A 22525-nucleotide genomic window follows, 5' to 3' on the forward strand; every position below is an offset into this window, starting at 1 on the left:
TTAATTGCATCTTTAAGAGACTTCCTATAATTCTACGACTTCAAACAAGGGCGCAAGGTTTCACATGGTTCTTATGGGGAAAAACTCAAGGCCATGTTACTACAGCCGGCTCTAATATTGTTTTTTTATTGTTTATAGACAATTTCTGTTAATAAATAAATAAGTGAAGTATAAAAGTATATCGCGATTTAATGCCCATATGGTAGCAGAACCACCAGAGCGAAGAGCAGAAAGAAGAAGAAGGTTCGCTGAGGTGCTTCTGGTCAATGTTCAGCGTTTTTGTAGAATTTAGTTGTTCAGCTAGTCGAAAATGGCGATTTGTGACGATGTGTTGTGGATTATTTAAGAAATCGGTGGTTTAAACTTTCTTTAAATAATATTTTGTGCTGAGATATTAATGCTAACTATGTCGTCTTTACAGTTTGTTGTTCATCCTATACCAGGAACAGAGGACCAGCTTAATGACAGGTAATGTTTTCTTCCTATTCTCATTTGGGCAGGAAGTCCATTTTGTTAAAATTCTACTGTTAACTTACAGTATTGTTAGCTTAGAAAATGGGAACTATACAAGTTGATTTGTACAGTTCAACTATTTAAGTTTGTTTTCTGTTGAAAATAAATATTTTAGTCTAGGATCTGAAAAACAATTCAAGAAATTAATAAAATGCTTCATGTTACTGATTCAATATTAACAAAAGTTAATTCATTCCATTTTGATACATACTAAGAACCTAAGATAAAATTACCATCTTTTAATTATAGTAACTATGCTATATAAATAATGTTATATTGGCATTTGTTTTGCCTATACACTATTTTAGCACTGATACTTTATTACTTTAGCCTTTAGCAAAACTTGTGCTTAAGTAGCCTAGACATGTATCTTTCTGGATGTTTTATAGGTCTAGTTCTGAATTAATGTGAAATATGCCAAACTAGGCTAGGTTTCTACATTGTTATTACATCGCTTGACTTGAAACCCCCAATCTGACTCAGTATAGAGAATGACAGTGTAACTGAAGAGTACACCAATCGTAAATGGTGTTATGAAAATAAGTATTGATATTTTCTCCAGTACTTCTTTAACAAACGTGTATAGAAAAGTTACCATAATATTAGGTAAACCTAGGCCTCAACAAATTCTTTCACGTAAAAATGGATTTAACCTTATGGCCAGTGCCAATTTTCTTTTGCTATGCTTCGAAGAAATGCTTTTATTGCAAATCATGCATGAAGTGCCTATGGTAAATTCAAAAATAATGTTTAGTTTAAGAAACACTACACCTATACCTCTGTTATTTGTAACCCAATTGTTTTTGAAAAATATGAATTTAATTCATAAAAACCCGTGTCTTGACTTGCAACAAAATAATATAAAAAAAATACTATGAAACTTTTTATTTGAACAATTGAATGGACTACATTTACCCAAATTTGTTTATAGTTTTTCATTATCTAGGGAACATAGTCATAGTGAAAATAATTTTTGGGCCAATTGTTACCATAAGTTACTTTTGTGAAGTCCATACGATGTTGCATAAAATGTCGTTGTCAATAGCCTTCTCCTACTTTAAAAGAAATAACAACAGCTGGTAATGATTTCACTAGTCTAAATAAAGAAAACTGGCAATGATTAACCCTTTAGTGCCAGGGATCTTGCTACCTGACGATGTAAAAAACACGTCTGATGGCCGAGAGTCTCGCTCCGAGACAAGACCTTCCCACACGAAAAGTGCTGAAGTCTCGGAATGACACGATCTTTCTATTTCATTTTCAGTACAAATTATCCCATATTGGCTGATATACCAAAGACAAATACATGAGTTAAACTAACCTTTTCAAATATTATTTCTACTTTGTACTGCTGTTCAAAGTCCTCAGTTCTCAGTTGTATCATGGTTGCAGTGTCGGGACGAGTAGCGGACCATTTTTTTATGTCTTATAATAGTGCATTTCTAGATTAATTAAGTGTCCTTGAAGAGAGTGTTGTAGTGTTTGTTTGAAAATGTCTGAGTAAGGTTATGTTTATGTTTTGAGTTTTCATTTAGTAAGTAATGTTATATTACACATGATTTTGCATGGTTTTTAACACTTTGTACCCGGAGCCCGAGTATAGGTTGGGTCGCATTGGTAGCACCTGCTACCGGCTCCCGAGTATAGCTCGGGCCTTGTTATTTAATTCTATTATTTAGCTCAGTCAGGATATTTTTAGATTCAAACATTTTGATTATGTTCATTGGTTGTCTAAGTTCAAATTTGTTGGTTTTGAGATACCTGGATCAAGTTTTAGTAATAATACGTATATTTTTCGTCGAACTACAAGTGAGTATGGACAGCTGATCGTAGACACTAGCCTACGGCTGTTCGTCGGTACTGTCAGTTTGCTTTGTAATGTTTCACGATGTGTGTCGTAGTGATGTCTTAGTAAGTTTTCTATATATCTTTGCGACAAATACTGAAGCAAAGGTTATTATAATATATTCTAAATGTAATTTTAACTGTTTGTAAATATTCAGAACTTTAGTTTAAAACTGAATGGAGTAAAGGCAAATGAAAGCAGTGAATCTGTGTGTTTTGTTTTGTATTTACATCGCTTTGTTCTTTCTTCTCAACTTTCCATTGATTTTCTTTTATAATCTTTACTTATTATTTTCGAGTTGAAATAATAAGGGTGATGAAATTAAAAGTGATGCAATTCGCAATCTTTTGTTTGACTCAGAGTCAGAAACTGATGATGATTTTGATATACACCTGGACCAAGTAATGATTTTATCAATGATCTAAATGAAAATGTGTGAGATCCTGTATTTGATTCAGACTCTGAGGGTGAGTTGGATGATGTTGGAAATGATCGTGACTATTTAGAAGATCCTACAGCACTATTGAATCTGAAGAAGAAGAAAACCCTGTTATTGACTAGGCCTACATCTAGGCATTCATCCTTCCACTAGCACTGGTAGATCGCACTCAGATGGATATATTAGGCCAAATCCTAAACGAAGGAGATTTGAGAAACCTACAGATAATAAGTTAGGTTGGTCAGAATCAGATATTCAACCTCCCTTGCCTGGTTTTGATGAAATTATTGGCATAAAAGCCAATATTAGTGAAACTTCAACTCCAATCGAAGGATTTTTTCTTTATTCTTTACTGAATCTATCATAAAAACCTTCAAAACTGAAATAAACAAGTATGCCAAGTCAATTACTGACAAACTAAGAAGATCTGACAAATGAAAAAAAAATATTATTTGGGGACACTGGACAACAGTCAAACTTCACAAAATATATTTGTTTTTCTCAATAATTCTGCATATGTGTGTTGTACAAAAATTCAGATTGGCAGATTATTGGTGTACCGATAAATTAATTGGAAGTTCTAATGCACCTTCAGTTATGGCTTGTGACCGCTTTTTTAAAATCTTTGCTAATTTCCATATTAGCAATAACAGTATCGCTATACCTTACAAGCAACCTGGCCACGACTCTCTTCATAAGTTGAGACCTTATATCAACCACCTGCTTAGTGCATTTCCAGCTTCATACTATCCTCATGAATATCTCACTATGGATGAAGGAACATGTGGTTTTCGATGAAGAGTGCACTTCAGAGTATACAACAAGAACAAATCAGACAAATATGGGTTATTATTTTGAGTTATTTTTAAATGATCTTTATCCTGAAAGTATTGAAGTTTGAAAATAAAGATTTTTATAATAGTTATTTCACCTCAAACTTTATTTTTACTTTTTTTCTGTGAAAATGTTGCTGTTGAAAAGACTTGTGTTAGATAGATAGCATGGGCCTAAAATGTGCAGTGTTATAAACAGGCTTAAGAGCCGTTCGTTGAATAATTTAATGTTTGACGGTTTGATAAGAGCTGCAACCCGGTTTTTTTAGTACACTATAATGTCAGTTACAACAAGTAACGCCGAGAAATAACACGTCCTGTTGCATAGCAATGACAGAATGAGGTGAGGGGGGAACAGCAGGAGAAACATTTAATGTTTAGAATTGGTGGCGGATAAGCTCCATCATTTGGTACTGCCCTGCTGCTCACGTCTGCCATGGCTAGTGTCGATTGTTCCCCATATGTACAACACAAACATTAAACTTTAAGTCCCTGCCCAATTTAGGACTCATCGCCCAACTGGCTCAGGCCTCGGTTGGTCTATGAACGATTGCTCCTCATACGTTCCGATTGTCATCATATTACATAGGCTAAAACAAAGGAAGTGATGTTATGATTTGATATTACGGTTACATCCAAATCTGCGTTTACTCCGGCAAAAAATGGCGCAAGTTTTGTGTCCGACTAAAAATTACAAGTCTAAACAGGCGCAAGAGCTCTCGCGAGCGTTGTCACAACCAGTGTCGGACAGTTGGTTACAAGAACTGGAGAACAATGTTGGCTATTAAAAGTTCAATCATAAACATTACTGAGATATCACTACTGTGTCTGAACAGACGTGGTCTTTGACTTTGGAAGAACCAGCGATACAACTGTAGCAAGTACTTGCAACAGTTCTTGTGAGTAAAATTGCTTATCTTGTTCACGTCTTGCTACAGTAATTGTGCAAATTCTTTTGCAACTTTACATGCCAGTGTAAACTCAACTTAATGTTGTTACCAATCTACAAACGGCAAACGGCTAGCCGATCGAATCAACCACGCTCATCAGTTTTCGTCGTTAGAGCGGCATTGGATGATGTCTGAAAATCCCATCAGTTCTCCGGTCAACTATTTACTGGAACGACTTCTTGCACACGTGACGATCGTTTGGACTATTTGAACTGTTCAAACCAAATAGTCCAATGTGCATGAGGATTTTTATGTCATGTTTTTTTGTAATCATTGACTATAATGTAATGAGACTGATGTATTCTTCATGTATTGGCATATAGTTAGTGGGATATATTTGGAGCCACTATACTTTTGTGGGACTCTAACCAGGGCTACCACCAATGATGATAATCTGGACAAGTGTGCATTATGCATGAATTTCGGATTCTGGGAAAAATGTGTGGATATGCGTCAATTTTTATAATGTTCCTGGAAATTTTACTAGGGTTGGATCTTTTCCGATACTCGATACTGTGGCTCTTTTCACTCGATTCTAATAACAACAAAAGAGTTTAACTGTTCTTGAAAGATCACGATTTCACAACATTACTGATATGGAGAAGCTAAATTTCAAATCCAAAAATAAGTCTTGCTAAAACATTATTTGTACTTCCCATATGAAAAAATGTAGATAGTTAACCAGAGTAACAAACTACTGTAGGTCAACAAATAATATATTAGTTATAGTTAGTATTTTTATATTTATTTTGGCGCATGTTGAGAGTCTGCACTGTCAATTCGTGGACGAAAATGATCGGCAGTAAGCAAATTACCGATTGGTGGAACATGTTTTTGTAGTTCTTTGTGAATAAAACTATTTAGAAATATATAGCAAGAGATTAAAGTGATTTATAAATAATATTTTAATTGAAGTTCGTTTTTCCGTGTCTATATTTGTCAACGCTAGCATGTCTGCTGGTTCTATGTGCGGACTTTAGCTCCTCGATAATAAACAGACGATCGCTAATTTGTATTTTATCCGTACGTTGTACTTTGCGTAGTTGTAAATAAATATATTCCCTATAAATATACATACATATCCATACATTTTTACATAAATGTAATATATTCTTGAAGCTTATTTTATAACCTACCATTTCTATTAAAATGACTTGGAATATTGTGTATATTCATTTTCCTGAATCTCTGTAAATTCCTTTGAAGCAATGTGGTATTAGGTTTTCCCCACAAAAGATAAATAAATTAAGTGTAGAGTTTAGATGAAAATATTTAGTTTATTTGTTGATTGTACTGAACCGACCTTGTGTACCGGCGAAATCATTGTCTCGTACCGGAAGTTTGGCCACCGCTAGACCTCTGATCTGCAATACTGCTGCAGTCTGTCCCACGGTAGCACAGTGTTGGTACTTATTTGTTATATTTGTATTTCCGAATTGGATTCATGTATTTTCTAAACATCACAGAAAGAAGGAAACAGGATTATTCTGGACATTTGCCATTGTTTAGTGAAACAACAAATCAGTAAACACTACGTTTCAAGATCTGCAATTTGATCTCTTCTTCAGGTAAATACCTAACCTAACAAACTAGGTTAAAATAAACAAATCATACCAGAGCGTTGTCACACGCCTAAGTATAGAGTCGTAGTGGATTGGTCGACGAATAGTAGTGTGAAACTGCCCATAGATTCCATCCATAAAAAGAACTAATCCTCTGACATGAAACCTAACCTGGTTCATGAACTACTCCTGACCTAGTTCCTGAACCAATTCAATTAATAAAACTAAATTAATTTAAAAACTAAAAGGACAAATACAAAACAAATTTATAGAATCTAATTAATATATTACATTGAATACATGGTGGCTACTGTATTATATTACTACCCTCATTCTTAAGCCTTGCCTATTTTCAGAGATTTATCGATTTTACGAATCAAAGGCTCTAGGCTCTACCATTTTTTAGATGAGTACAGATTTGATTTTTTAGCACATACCCTGTAAAACCGGTGTGGCTCTAAAATAGGCGTGGCCTAAGAATGAGGCTTATATTTTAGTATAGTAGACCATGTAATAAATGTATATGAAAAGTTTTATCAAAATCGGCCAGTACGTTTTTGAAGTACTGCCTTCCATAGATTGGTTTTTGTCAGCACATACCCTGTAAAACCGGTGTGGCTCTAAAATAGGCGTGGCCTAAGAATGAGGCTTATATTTTAGTATAGTAGACCATGTAATAAATGTATATGAAAAGTTTTATCAAAATCGGCCAGTACGTTTTTTGTGTACGGCCATCCATAGATTGGTTTTTGTCAGCTCATAGCCTGTAAAATCGGACCATGTCATAAATGTGTATAGAAAGTTTGATCAAAATCAGCTTGTACGTTTTTGGGGTACGGGACCATTTATAGGGTTTCTCAGAACTTCCCTTGTTAAATGAGTATAGTCTTGAAAATGGCCGCTATAAATGGAGAATATTATCATAAAAATATTGTTTGTTCATTTAAAATAGTTATTTGTAGTATTTATCTTCACGTTATTAATTGAATATATATTTTGCAAGGTTTGAGTTTATGAACTAGGTCTAGGTACTCGTTCTTTTTATGGATGGAATCTATGGCTAGTTTCACGTCGGTCAATGAATGCAGACTTATTGTGACATATATTCTGTAGATCTCTTTTTATAATCAGTGTTGTGTTTAGTTTTTATTAAGTGCATGTTTTGGAGTTAGTGAAGTTGACACACAACATGGTGGTTGTGATTCCTGACTTAGGCGTGTCACAACGCTCTGGTATGATTTGTTTATTTTAACCTAGTTTGTAATTATGTGTTAGGTTAGTTATTTACCTGAAGAAGAGATCAGATTGCAGATCTTGAAACGTAGTGTTACTGATTTTTTGTTTCACTAAACGATGGCAAATGTCCGGAAAAATCCTGTTTCTTTCACAATCCTTCCATTGTTAAAAATAAACTTCAAACAAAGCATCGCAGAAAGGAAAGTTATTAATGATACACAATGTTATGTCGACAAATCGAAAGACAAAGAGATAAAAAGTAAGGAGCTTAAAATAGATAATACAATAAATCTTCACAGAATTTCTCGTATATCACTAGCGACGAAATGCTAGAGCACCACAGCTTTATGGCATTTCTTGCAAATACTTCTAGTGATGATAAAACGTCATTGTTGCGCTTGGCGTAAGAGTTAAATACAGTATTACAGTTGTCTATTTGGTTTGAAAATAGATTATATAATCGGAAATTGTCGACCAGGAAAAGTAGGAAAATACAGGGAATTTGAAAAGAGGTTTTGATTGGCCTCCCTGACTGGTCCATTTGTTAATGATCATGAAGCAAGAATAAAGAACTTAATTTACTAGAATTGAGCAATCTACAATGCAATTAGTCACTTCATGTTCAAAGTTGTGAGAAAATTACAGTCAGAACATAATTACAATATGATAGGCCAACAGTTAAAAAAACCACATAACATAATATAAAATATCTGAATCAATACTAATAAATGATATTGCATTGATTAATCATCCAATACTGATTAATTAATTTAATAGTTAACCCTTACACTGCCAACGTCTGGGTAGTTAAACGTTTTAAAAACACGCATAAATTCTTGTAAAAATCTTTGAAGGCGCAGGTTTTTTAGTCATATCATCTTTAAAAGATACTTTCTAGATTACATAGATTTTTACTTTTGAGTTGCTAGATGCCAGTAGTTTTAAACTAGTTTGATATACTGTGCTGCTTTAACCTAGCAACGTGATAGCATGCTGTTCGGCATAGTTTTGCAAAAATTGCACAATAAACGTAGTCATATTCTTTTTTATTTTCGCTGTGTTTCCATGCTCTTTGGCAATTAATCCTTTACTACTCTAAAATTTAGTAATACGTTTAAGCCTTTCGATTTGATGCCCAAACATGTATATTGCTTTGTGAACATTTTTCAAAGGTAGTCGGTTCGTACTTTTTCCTCTCTGTCTGTTAGTGTTTTAAACGTGATGTTAATGTAGAGTCTGAGGCTGAAAGTAAAGTTGGTCAAAGATTATCTGGTCTAGTGTATTTACATGATAATGGTAGTGATCTAACTCAGCGCATTCAGAGTGCATCGCCACAAATTCATTAACAGGAAATTGGTTACGACTTATTTCTTTGCAGCCACAGCCGACTTCAAGGAAATTTACCACAACATTACGGTTATTTTCAGCATCAAAATTCAACTAAATCAATGCAGTTATCAATTGTAACTAGGTTTTGCCCATCATCATTCTCGTCAACTGTTTCTTGACCACCACTTGCTTCTACAGTCAAACCTCCATATAACGAACCTCAATAACAAATTCCTTGATATAACGAATTTTTTAAATCCCCTAGAAGTCTCCATAAGAGTCGATGCAAATTTCACCTTAACATAATGAATAAAGCATACTCACAACCTTGATATAACAAATTTTTAGTAATCCTGGAAAAAATAAATCACCCACGGTATAGTGAATTTTTCGTTGTTAGAACCTCTTGTAGTGAAATTCACCTCTGTATAACGAATGTTCCACGACTGCACCTCGTTATAACGAACGTAAACAAACGTTGCAACGGTAACAAAGGACAACAAACAAACAATCATGTCTCGACATGAAAGCTTAGTCACAGCCACTCCGGTCTGAACTGCTAGACGAGTTTATTTAGTTGTCGTGGAAAGTTTGGATTGTGCGGTGCTTCGGAATTAAGTTACAGTAGTTTAGTGACGATGGACGCCAATAACAAAAAGAATCGGCGCGCTATAAGCGTAGAGTGTAAACAAAAAATTATCAAATGTGTTGAAGACAATCCGACAAAAAAAAATTGGACATCGGGAAAGAATTCGGCATTCCGCCCAGCACTTTAGCTACAATTTTAAAAAAGAAAGAGAAGTTCGATGACGGAAGTGTAATGTGTTCCAAAATCAGAAAGATAAGGTCGTGTGAGCTGAAGGAAGTAGAGGAGTGTGTAGTTAAATGGTTGAAGCAGTGCCGAGACAAAAATATTGCAATAAGTGGACCTATACTTCAAGAAAAAGCCCAACAGTTTGCTTTTGAACTGGGACACGAGAAGTTCCGAGCTAGCAATGGATTGTTGCAAAACTTTAAAAAACGAAATGAACCAAATACAACCTTCATGTTACCTATTAACCTATTGCTATAATTTTTTTGAACACAACAGTACACCTAATGTTTAAAAGGGGTAGAAATAACAAATAACGAAGGTGTAAAACATAAAAAGTTGGAACTACTCTTGGTGCACGAAGCAATATTTCTTGTTCTGTATAAGAGTGGGCCGTTAAGTGTTCTTGTTGTAACTGTGAGTCAACCCATATTGGTTGCTACTGACATCAGCCATCATGCTATATTTGGATACATTAAATAAAAATAATACCGAAATGGTGAGAAGGGGGAGTGAAATTTGACACAATTAAAGAGCAGTTGTAGGTGGTTAGTAGACGAATGAAGACGCATTGTGACCTGTATTCCGTAGTTCAGTTTTAATGATAAGTGTTTTGTATAGTTTTTTATTAAGTGCATGTTTATAGAGTTAGTGAAGTTGACAAACAACATGTAGGTTGTGATTCCTGACTTAGGCGTGCCACAACGCTTTGGTAAGTTCAAGTTCAAAGAAAGGAAATTATTTTAGTGTCTCTCTACAGATAGCCAAAAATAAAGAATTACAAGAACAAAGACAGATAGACACAGACCCCGAAAAAACAATAGTTCGTACAAACATAAAAACTTTCGGTAACTTTCGAGTACATAACAAACCCCCAATGACAGCAACTCTACTTAAAGGCAAAACTTTTGAAGATTTTTTGAAAGAACATATGGAGAAAATCTCAAGAAAAACAAACAGCTCACCAGATGACAGCATGACCAAGACTCCATTAACTAGCACTCCTTCAGATATCGTACCTGGAAATACTTCAAATACTTTTTTAGAAATTATACAAGAAAGCCAAAACACCACTTAAAGAAAACAAGGAAAAAACCTATCACCATCTTTCATCAGAACATTCAAGGACTATCAAAAAAGGTGGAAAGAGTAAACCATCTATTGAGTGACCTACATCCAACCATATTAATACTTACTGAACATGGATTAAACTCAGATAAACTATTACTCACTAAGATTAGTGGTTACAATTTAATTACACACTACAGTAGAAAAGACCATAGATTGGGAGGAGTTGCAATCTACATTAAGGAAACAGAAACCGCAGAAACAGAAGCAATCAACATAGCAAACAGTTGTCAAGAACTGGTATGCGAAGCTGCATTAACAAAGATAAAAATCAAGAAAAAAACTCTCTACATTCTAGGGGTTTATCGGACACCAGGAGGACAAGCTAATGTAGCTATCAACATTATATCAGATATATTTACCTCATTTACAGCTGAGGCAAAACTACTTATCTTAATGGGCGACATCAACATAGACAGGCTAACTGTTAACACGAATAATACTATTTTCAAAGATGAACTGCTGGTTTTTGGAGTCAGGCGGCTTCCCCTTCCAGCGACAAGAATTACTAATCATTCTACAACATCAATAGACTGCATCTGTACCAACATACCTGAAGATGCAGTCGACTTTTCAGTGATCCAAGGTGGAATGTCGGATCACACTGGCCAAATCTGTTCTATTGCAGTGGAAAGAGAAGTCTTCCCTAAAAAAGAAGCTACACAAAAAAGAATTTTCTCAATAAAAAACCTTAATAGCTTAAAACAGGAATTCGAAATGGAAAAGTGGGAACTGGTACACGATGCCCCTGATGTTGAAGAGGCATACAGAACATTTCAGACAACTGTCAGACAAATATTGAACCATATATGCCCTAGCAAAAAAGTAAGAGCAAAGCCGAGGGGCAGACTAAAAGTCAGTATGACCAAGAGTCCAAAATACTAAAAGAAGATTTTCTAATTGCCTTACAAAGATATCAGCTCACCAGAAATGAACATGATAGAACATCCATGGCAGTAAAAAAGAAAGCCTACGATCTCAAGCTTAGGAGTCTCAAACAACATATGGCTGCTAACTACATCATTAACTCTGACAATAAGTCTAAAGCCGTTTGGGACATAATAAACTCAGAAAAGCAAAGTAAGCAACATAAAGAAAATTCAACACTGAAGATGGAGATAGAAGGAAACATAATAGACAACCCCGCCGAAATAGCCGAACATTTCAACCAATACTTTTCCCAAATAGCAGATTCCACATTAGGCGAAAATAGAGAACATCTGAAATACACAGCCATAACTCATCCGATTTTGCTTCCACAAAGAAATTGTCAATCACTAATTTTAACACCAACAATTGTTAAAGAAGTCTTGGGAGTGATAGCTTCCCTGAAAACTAAATTATCATGTGGAATTGATGAAATTCCTTCAAAATTAGTAAAACACTGTGCCAAACAACTAGCACCACCACTGGTTACCATAATAAATCAATCGTTTTCCTCAGGCCAGTTTCCATCCCCCTTAAAAATATCAAAAATATACCCAAAGCACAAAAAAGGATCCATCACTAAACCTGAAAATTACCGTCCCATTTCACTAATACCAACTTTCTCAAAAATAATAGAAAAGGTAGCACTCTCAAGAATGTTACAACATCTGGACAGATATAATCTAATAACAAAGAACCAACATGGCTATCTCAAAGGACGATCCACCACCACAGCTGTCACTAATCTAATTGAATATGTCATAGATAAATTAGAAGACCACAAACACGTATCAGCTGTCCTATTAGACTACAGTAAGGCTTTCGATTGTCTAGATCATGATCTTATCTTGAAAAAGATTTCAGCCCTAGGTTTTGAAGGCTTGGCGAAAGATTGGGTGACTAGCTACCTGAAAGGACGCAAGCAAATAGTTGAGATTCAACAAAATGTAAATGGGAGTAAATGCGTGTATAGATCAAGACAACTCACAGTAAGTAGAGGAGTTCCTCAAGGCTCAGTTTTAGGCCCCTTTTTGTTCATACTTTTTACAAACGATTTTTCAAGTTTTATCAATGACAATTCTGTAGAAACCATTATGTACGCAGACGACACAACTCTTTTGTTTACAAATAACACAGCACAAAATCTAATTTTGGATATTTCATCAGCAACAGAAAAATCACTCCAATACTGCCTTCAAAACGATCTGGTCATAAATCAATCCAAAACCACCCAGATAAATTTTAGCAGAAGACAAGAGCAGATTCCAAAAATACCTAATATTTTAGTTGAAAAAAAGGCAAAACTGCTTGTCCTAACAATTAATGCTGACCTCTCCTGGACAGATCACATACGCGATCTGACCAAAAAACTTTTATCTGGCACTTATGTGGTAAAGCGAATGAAGTGGATAGGAGGTTTGGAGACGGCAAAGACAGCATACTATGCTGTAGTGGAGTCCCACCTCAGATATGGCTTAATTTCATGGGGAGGAACATCTGAAACCAATCTCAACAAAATCCTGATACTCCAGAAAAAAGCTGTAAGGGCACTCTATAATCTCAGCCCTAGGGAAAGCTGCAGGGAAGCTTTCAAATCCCTGCAGCTTCTTACTGTCATAGCACTATACATCCATGCAGTCGTCATCTACACCAGCCAGATGGACCTTCCTAGAAATGAAAATGCTCACTCATACCACACCAGACGAGCAACGGACTACATTCTCCCTGTACACCACACATCGCAATTCAGCAAAAAACCTTCTTACATTGGACGCAAAATCATTAATGCACTACCACCAAATCTCAAGAACATGAAAGGGAACGAACTGAAAAGACATTTTCGAGACTGGCTGATGGAACGACCTGTATATTCATTGAAGGAGTTCTTCGATCTTCTATAAATACCACATCAATATTTGTAAAGCAAGAAATATTAATCTAAGTTTTTGTTATTATCTACTATTGACGCAATTGTATTTCTTAAAGAAACAACAAATAAAGAATATTGTCTATTGTCTATTTTAAGATTTGTTTATTTTAACCTAGTTTGTAATATTATGTATTAGGTTAGTTCTTTACATGAAGAAGAGATCAGATTGCAGATCTCGAAACGTAGTGTTACTGATTTATTGTTTCACTGAACGATGGCAAATGTCCGGAAAAATCCTGTTTCCTTCACAATTAAAGAACTTAATTTATTCCAACTGAGAAAAAAAGTACATATTGGGCTGATACAAGTGCCTCCAGCCATCAATGCGGACAGTGTCAGCACAGTGCCGTTCCGCTTTGATGCTGATGAATAAAAGACATTGCTCGAGGTAGTAGCTATCACTAAAAGATATATTCTACAGGGTCATATCACAAATGCGTCCAACCATTTTTGTGAGCTAGGAAACACAAAAGCAAAGTTAGCGAATATTATAAATTCTCCTAACCATAACTTATTATCTTGCAAGAAAATCAGTTCCACGTTTCTTAAATAACTTTATTATTTATTATTTTCATCCCCTTAAACCTGTATAGACAATAGACAATATACTTTATTTGTACAATTCATAGAGAATTACAAAAGCGTCAATAAAAAATGTCGTAATAGCGTAAATTACAGTTTTAAAACATGGTCTCATCAAGTAAATTCAAATTGATGGTTCAAAGTTCTCCAGTTCAAAAATTCGTCAATAGAATTAAAAAAAATGTTTAAAAAGCCATTTTTCGGAATTTGCATATTGTTTCGGTCAGGATGACAATTGCAATAAATGTATATATATATACGTGAATCTTGTTACTATTATGGCTATAAACAAATTTGTAAAAAAAACATTAATTTAATATTTAATAAATGAACAACTCTATTGAACCATAACTTCCGTATCTAGGTACCCTTTACAATTTATTGTTTTATTTAGGAGGACGAGCAAAATATGGTAATAACGCCAAAATTATGATTGGCAACTCCAGCTATTAACTTCACCGATACTCTGTTTTAATTTGATATTTGATGATGGTTTAGTTGATAAAAAAATATTTTTCGTTATACTTGCCAGTTAAGTGGGCATACTTCATTTTGAGGTGCCCCTCAATTGATTTCATCATTCAAAAGTTAGATTATTATTTGGTAATGGCTACATACAGTACAAGTGATCGATTTCATAAATCAATAGTTATATCACCAATTTATAATGTAATTTATAATTCTTACTCAGATATTTTTACTGTACACTTATAGGCTACAAACTATAAAATCACTTAATAGTCCTTCCGGCTCTGTCAGAAGTGGGTAGATTTTTTGTATATTAAAATATTATTAATTTCTTCTCATGGGATTTTTATGTATGCTCAACATCTCAGAAATTGTCCAAGATACAAAAATAATTGCATGTAACAAAAGGTTAAGGAAATTTTTAAGGATTCCAGAACACATTTTAGCGTTTTTATAGCCTCATAAATAACAGAATTGTTAATTTTTTAAAGTTGGAACGGTTGCCATAATGAACGAAATGACGTACCAACCTTGCCAACAAGCTTAGTCAAGTTATAAGATCAATTTTTGGACCATGTTTAAACTTGTTTCAGTTTTCTCATCGTAAGTTCTTGGAGATAGATACATTCTTATAGGATTTAGGTATATGCAATTGAAATCTAGAAATCTCTTTGAGTACAAAACAATTGTTAATTGCAAAATGTTAAGTAATTGTTATAAACATTATAGAACACTTTGTTTTTCCCCTACATTCATTAATAATGGAGTTGTGAGTTTTTTAAAAGCTCAAAGGTCCACCATATTGAACTTATGTACCAAGCTGGCTAATAACTTAGATGAGATATTTATAAGATCAATTTTTGTACAAACTTTTGATTTCTTTGGGTGTTTTTGTCCAATCGTTATCATTTCCACAAGCCATGTTATATATATAACATAGTTATATAGCATGAAAATCTTTTGACTGGGTAGTTGCAAGTTCTAGGGATTATATTCGGTTGTATAGAAATTTGAGAAAAGTACTACATGAGGGCAATTTCAATGGGCTGGATTTTGCATACAAAATCTATCTAAAAAATGCTTTTGCTTTACCTTTTTTGAAAAAGTTGAAAAAATAGTAATTACCTTATAAACAAACACATTTGTATTACAAATTAAATAATTTTTAATAATCACTATTTACAGATTAAAATACACATATTTATTATTACAAATTTAATTTTAACTAAAAAATATATATTGATACTCAAGTTATTGTTTAAAAACCTCACCCCTCACTAAAAGTCTGTTGCAGTTGTGTGACTTATAATGTAGATCATTCTACTTTGGCATGTGTCATTTCATTTTGAATTTACTGCAAATTCTCTAGCCCCTTCAGGACATTCGTCTTTACCTTTGAAAACTGTAGCACCATCATAGATTGTTTGAACACTGATCTTTGTTCCTGTCAGAAAATTACCATACATACCTATTTACATTATTCAACAGGAATTTCTCCGGGGACTTGACTAATGGTTTTGAATGCTTGTCCATGTGGGTTAGACTTCTCTGATAACCTTGATATTTCAAACAATTAAGTTGGATCACAAGTGTTTTGTGTAGCAGAACACATCGTTGCCTCTTCCCTGTATTAAAAGTAAATTTGCACAATTAGAATGTGCTCATTGTCTAAGTTTTAATTGATTCCTATTCAATTTTCGAACCTTTCCATTGACAATGTACATATAAGCTCCATCTCCATTGTTAACCTAATTTTATCAGAATCAGAATCAGAATCTTTAATGTTGTTAACCACAGTATATAGTGTAATAGACAGAGCCAATCTTTTAAAAAAAATATGCTAGCCTAGATTAGATTAGGCCTACTTACAAGTCATACTAGATTGTCTAAATTATCCTCTCCAAACTCCTTAACTGACTGAGTAGTATGCCTTATGTTTTAAAAACTTCTATAGTTGTCTTAAATCTCCTATAGGGCATATTTCTGTATGGTACTGGTAACTTATTAAAAAATCTTATACCTATATGGATTAGGTTAGTTTTAGATTTCTCTAGCCTAACATAGTTAAAATCTCATTTTTCTTTGTTTCTTGTATTATGGTTATGTAAATGAGATCTTATCATTAATTTGTTTAAATGGTCTTTGACATACAATAAAATATACAGAATAAATACAGGGTGTTCATTTGAAAACTTCAAACTCGTATTAAAAGACTTATATACAGCCCAAGTATCAAAATCCTGTAAATGGGAGTGCATAGTACTAATTGGGGGGGAAATAATTTTCCATATTTCCCCCATGCCCCCTGTACCCAAAGCCAAAATTTTGAAATGGCAACTAATACCTTGTGACAACTTAAATTGTAGCTCGTAAAAAATGCTGTATTTTGGTACAAAAAATTGAAATTGGCCAAGCCGTTTGGTATCAGCAGCCAATAATCTAATTTCTTACACAACAAGTAATTAGTCTACAAACTACTGTACTACTGCTTACAATAAGCATACAAATAACAGTGCAAAAAGCTATAAATACCTACAAAGACACAGACATACTTTTTATTTTTTGTTTTCCCATTTTGAGAGGGTACATATTGTTGGTAATTTTAATTTAAGACATCAAATGACTGTCTTTTAACCCTTGTTTGCTGAGGACTCATAAAAAAAAAATATTGTATTAAGCTCAAAAACTAAAATACCCTCATTTTGGGTATTTAAAATGATCAATGAGTAAATAAATACTTAATTTATATTTACTTTCCCACTGGGTATTTACCTGACCGACATCATTAATTGTGAGTAAACCGTATTTGATGACATGCAATATCAACCAATGAAGCACAGATGCCTTGGCTACAGATTTCAAACCAATTGAGAGCCACTGATGGTTTGCCTGATATCAGGTCAACTACATAGTAAGTCACAGGCGGTACTTGTAGTGATTAATGTTTTGTCATTCTTTATTGCGTAGTCTTATTTACTGTAGTATTTCTAAACCTACAGAGCTTGAATGTTGTAACACTAAAACTTTTTTATCAGGTTGAAGGAAGTGTCAGATCGCTTGAATCGTTTTGGGCCCACTGTCCCACCACCTGCCCTGGCTGGGATCAAAACAGCTGTAAAACGAATTGCTATTGGGCCGAATCACTTTGCTTTGCTACTAGAAGATGGTAGAGTGTGTCGTGTCACATTTTCAATTATTTCGGACAGACTTGATCTTACAAAAAATGATCCTACAAAAAAGTAAGTATAATGGGTTAATACTGTACAAAATTCAAAAGCAGTATGATAAATAATTTTCTAAAACTTAACCGCCTCATGTTGAACTTTTTAAATTTCCACACAAAAATATGAATATCTAAGTTGAAATAATGAGCCATTTGTGTATAGATTAAACACTTTTATTTACTAGAGTTTATATTAGTTAACTGTTACAGGTAATGTCTTTTGATATGATTATTACTGATACTTTGGTGTCTGTATTACTGTAAGGAACTGCTCACAATATAAAAGAACACCTTATATGTCTGGTTTTGGGGATCAGACAGTTACCATCTGAATTTCACCTCATTAATAGTATTTTTTTCTTTTAGAACATTCTATAAACATAACTTTATATAGAATTCTATTGCTATTCATCATATACACATATGAAATGGACAATTCTTTTTTCATTGTTTTTTATCATGTGAATTACATATAGATAAATTAAGACTTTGATTCAATTTAGGCTCTATTAAACATTTTAAGTTACTTACTGTAAGAAATTTTAACTGTAATGTTTTGTTGCCTATTTTATGGTTTATTTTATAATTTTTTATTCTCAATTGGATTATGTATAGGTTTTGAGTAACCTTTTGATAACTTTGGAATATGTATTCTAAAATTAAATATATCTTTGTCTAATAAAACCTGAGTTTTCATAACTCTACACTACTATCAACAGACATGCTCACCTCCTTCATTGTTCATGTCATTTCTGTCATTTTAAAACTTTTTATAACTCACGCACAACACCATCGCTCATAATGTTTTCTTCGTGAACACAGCACATTGCTAATGGATTGATGCTGCACTATTCCCTTCTGCTTGCAGGAAATGAATACCACCCCTCAGTTCACATTTGGCGGGAGAATAAATAGAGGCAGCCATGTTTATGACTGCAGATCAGCACAAATTGACTACTTGATTTCTAAGTGACAAATGTTTTGAGAAATATTGTCCTGATCAAGAAAATATAAATATAGACAAAGGCTTAAAAAGACTACTTTGTTCCAAAAGCATTTACTTTTAGTGCTTGTAATCTACTTCTGGGGTATAAAGGGAATAGTGGAAAAATCTTTCATAGATCAGATTAATCATTTGTAACAGCTTAACCAACGGCCCTTTTATCATTCACATATGTTCGTCTTATTAACATCCTTATATGATTATTTTAGTGCTAGTGTAAAAATGCAAATACATTACTTTTGCTGTTTGTCATTTTAATCTGTAATATTCTTTTCTTAGTTCGAAAGGGATGTTTGGTGGGGGTAGTGGAGGAGGAGGTGGATCATCACGGCAGCTGACGAGAACACGGGCAAGAATTATGCGCACATCATCAGCTCCATTCCGTGGTGGTGGTGGCCGCAGTTCGGGTGCTGGAGTGATTATGGGTGGCAGTGGTGGCGGCAGCTCAAGTTCATCACGTCCTGTTGTTCCAGCACCTTATGTTCCAGAGGAACTCGTGTCACAGGCTCAAGTTGTTCTTCAAGGGAAAAGTCGTAACCTTATCATCAGAGAACTGCAAGTAAGAAACATTAACACATTCATTGTGGTACTGTAATGTATAAGGTTGTGTTTAAATTTGGTAGTGTTGAATGGAAATAAAATAATCCATTTTTATGTTACAACAAAAGATTGATTTATTGATTGATATATAAAGAACACTTATTTAAATTATTAAATTTACAAATTGAGGAAATTATAAATATATATATATATATATTTATTTATATATATATTTTTATATATATATATATATAAATTTAGTAAATAGAATAATAATTTCAATTGCATTGATGTCCATGACTCTCCAGTGATCAACAAATTTCTCTTTCTGGGCTGAGATGACCAATAAAATTAATATTGAAGGAACCTTTTTATAATGCCATGCAGATATTGAACATTTAAAATGTCCACGTGGTCCAAATTCTAGTTAAAAATAAATTATAAAATTTTATCTCAAAATATAAAAGAAATTTTCACTGGTTTAAAATTAAGATTAAGAACTGTAGAAGTTGAGTTCAATTAATTCAAAATGGTGGTATTAGATAATTTCAGTTTGTTATCACACCTATACAGATTGATATAATTCAAGTTCTAAACCAAAATTGAATAGCTATGGAGGAAAGAGTTGATTCAATGTGAATGGTTAAGCTCTAGATGAATAGATCCAAAAAAAGTTGACAAAGAAGCTCAAAATAAACTCGTTACACTGTTTTGACATCAGAGACACCTTGATCACAAATTATAGTTAAATATAGGTGAAGAGGTATTCTCATTGTTTCATCAGGTACACAATTGAATGCACTACGATGTGATAGATACGATCTCTAAGCATGGTGGAGCAACTGAGTTATCTACACATAGCTTCTTCAGGTTGTTCGTTCTCACTCATTATACACCAACTGACAAAGTGTTAACTACAGATATTATAGCAATAGACAGTAATTGTACAATAGTTTAACACATTGACTGCAGCAAACAGCTTATGGTACAGAGGCTGGCATCTGTTTGTTATCACTCTCACGACTGCAGGTAAAGTGTTATCTACAGATGGTATAGCAATAGACAGTAATTGTACAATAGTTTAACACATTGACTGTGGCAAACAGCTTATGGTACAGAGGCTGACATCTGTTTGTTATCACTCTCACGACTGCAGGTAAAGTGTTAACTACAGATGTTATAGCAATAGACAGTAATTGTAAAATAGTTTAACACATTGACTGCGGCAAACAGCTTATGGTACAGAGGCTGACATCTGTTTGTTATCACTCTCACGACTGCAGGTAAAGTGTTAACTACAGATGTTATAGCAATAGACAGTAATTGTACAATAGTTTAACACATTGACTGCGGCAAACAGCTTATGGTACAGAGGCTGACATCTGTTTGTTATCACTCTCACGACCGCAGGTAAAGTGTTAACTACATGATGTTATAGCAATAGACAGTAATTGTACAATAGTTTAACACATTGACTGCGGCAGGCGGCTTATGGTGCAGAGGCTGATACTTCTTCAAAAACATTTTCAATCACTTTAGTCCACAGGTCATAACTCACAAGAGATGACTTACTTTTTCCTTTCTTTATCTTAAATATTCTTTTATTTTTTTTAATTGCACTTAGTAGGACAGGGGTCACCAATTACTTTCATTAGGGATTTATTTTTTTTAATAACATGAGCATCATGTTCTCCATGTTATTAAATATAACAAGGGATATTTTCTTTTATTGTTAAGAAAATATCCCTTATGGACTTAACAATTGAAATAATAATAAACTGTACTAATTAAATATGTGTAGATACAATATCAATGAATATATCAAACAAATTGGTTTTGGAACATTATTTTATTCAATATTAAACAAACTTTATAAACTAAAGGAAGTACAATGGGTATTTACAATCTTAATAAAAAAATGACATTTTTCGCTGTGAACTATCCCTCTGAAGTTTGGACTAAAGTGTGTGCAGGCTATTGTCATTAAATCTTGGGAGATGTTTGTCAGTAAGTCTGCTCCGGAATTTATTTTTAATGAAGTTCATCTTAGAAAATGCTGCTTCACAAACGAGTTGATCCAAAGTGAGAAGCTTCAAGGCTGATTTTTTTTTAAATTCTGGATATTTATTAGCACAAACAAATGTTATCTAAAACTCTTGACAAGAAACTCTTTTTATTGTCTATATTACCTTCAAAATCAACTATTCCCATCTGGAGAGCACTGAGCAGCTTTATTACACCTGAAAATATTTGCAGCTTCATTGCTTCATTCATTAGCAGGACCTAGAGAGTAAATGTTTCTGAGGATGTCAAGGACATTCTCAATTTTCTTAAAATCTGCAAATCTGTTTTCAAATTCAGATTTACACACCCTGATATCAACATGACAGTGCTACTCCCATTATTTCCTGTGCTATACTTAAATGGCACTTACCTTCTGGTTAACCCTCGTAAATGAGTAATTCAAGAAATATTGCAATCGTCATACACTCAGGAGGGTAATACAAGTAGTCTTGGTTGTTTGAAGTCTCTCACAGTTATTTTTTAATGTTAATGTAGAACATAGATTGAAACTGGAATTTGTCCTCTTTATCCAACAGAGATAGAAAAATTTGGATAGAAAATATTTAAAAAATTAAGTTGAGTGATAAGTGTTTAAATATTGTGAATTCATCAGCTTATATTTTATGAAACTTTTTGATTTCAGCGCACAAACTTGGATGTGAATTTAGCTGTTAACAATCTTCTGTCACGTGATGATGAAGAGGGAGATGAAGGCGACGATGGTGCTGATTCATATGTTCCGGAAGATCTTATCTCTCTATTGGATGGAGGCTTTCATGCAGACCACTCAGTTATTATTGATGCTGATGCTATGTTCTCTGAGGATATGTTTGGTTATTCTGCAATGAGGATGTAAGTTCAACTCTTCTACTTTATTCAGTATTATTAAGTAGATGACTGCAGCATTCCTAACTCTTCTTATAATGAAACTATTAATAATCTATTAAATTTTGCTTATCCTCTAGTATGAAAATTTAAAAGGCAAAAATCATTAGTTATTTCTCAATATTTATATTATGTATAAAAAAAACTAAAACGGAAATTTTTCTGAAAAATTTTTGAAAATTATGTACTGAAATTTTAACCAAAGGAAAGTTTATCTTATTTTCAGCTGGTCTTGTGCCCCTCTTGACTGTCTCCC

At 33.7% G+C, this 22525-nt stretch overlaps 1 protein-coding gene across 6 annotated transcripts in view; it reads left to right on the forward strand.

Moving 5' to 3' along the window:
* The first annotated feature begins 262 nt into the window (after positions 1–262).
* LOC124359257 (E3 ubiquitin-protein ligase UBR5) overlaps positions 263–22525 on the forward strand; it is a 115913-nt gene continuing 93650 nt past the window's right edge. For 5 of the 6 annotated variants that reach the window (XM_046811856.1, XM_046811858.1, XM_046811859.1 and 2 more), the window contains exons 1-4: positions 263–468; positions 17590–17793; positions 19060–19339; positions 22028–22236. In XM_046811856.1, the coding sequence (XP_046667812.1) occupies positions 398–468; positions 17590–17793; positions 19060–19339; positions 22028–22236 (764 nt within the window). In that variant the 5' untranslated portion in view covers positions 263–397. The remainder of the gene's footprint in view (positions 469–17589; positions 17794–19059; positions 19340–22027; positions 22237–22525) is intronic. The other variant, XM_046811857.1, reaches the window with a different exon arrangement.

Source organism: Homalodisca vitripennis, chromosome 4 (genome assembly GCF_021130785.1).
Source record: "Homalodisca vitripennis isolate AUS2020 chromosome 4, UT_GWSS_2.1, whole genome shotgun sequence".
In the NCBI taxonomy this organism is placed as follows: Eukaryota; Metazoa; Arthropoda; class Insecta; order Hemiptera; family Cicadellidae; genus Homalodisca; species Homalodisca vitripennis.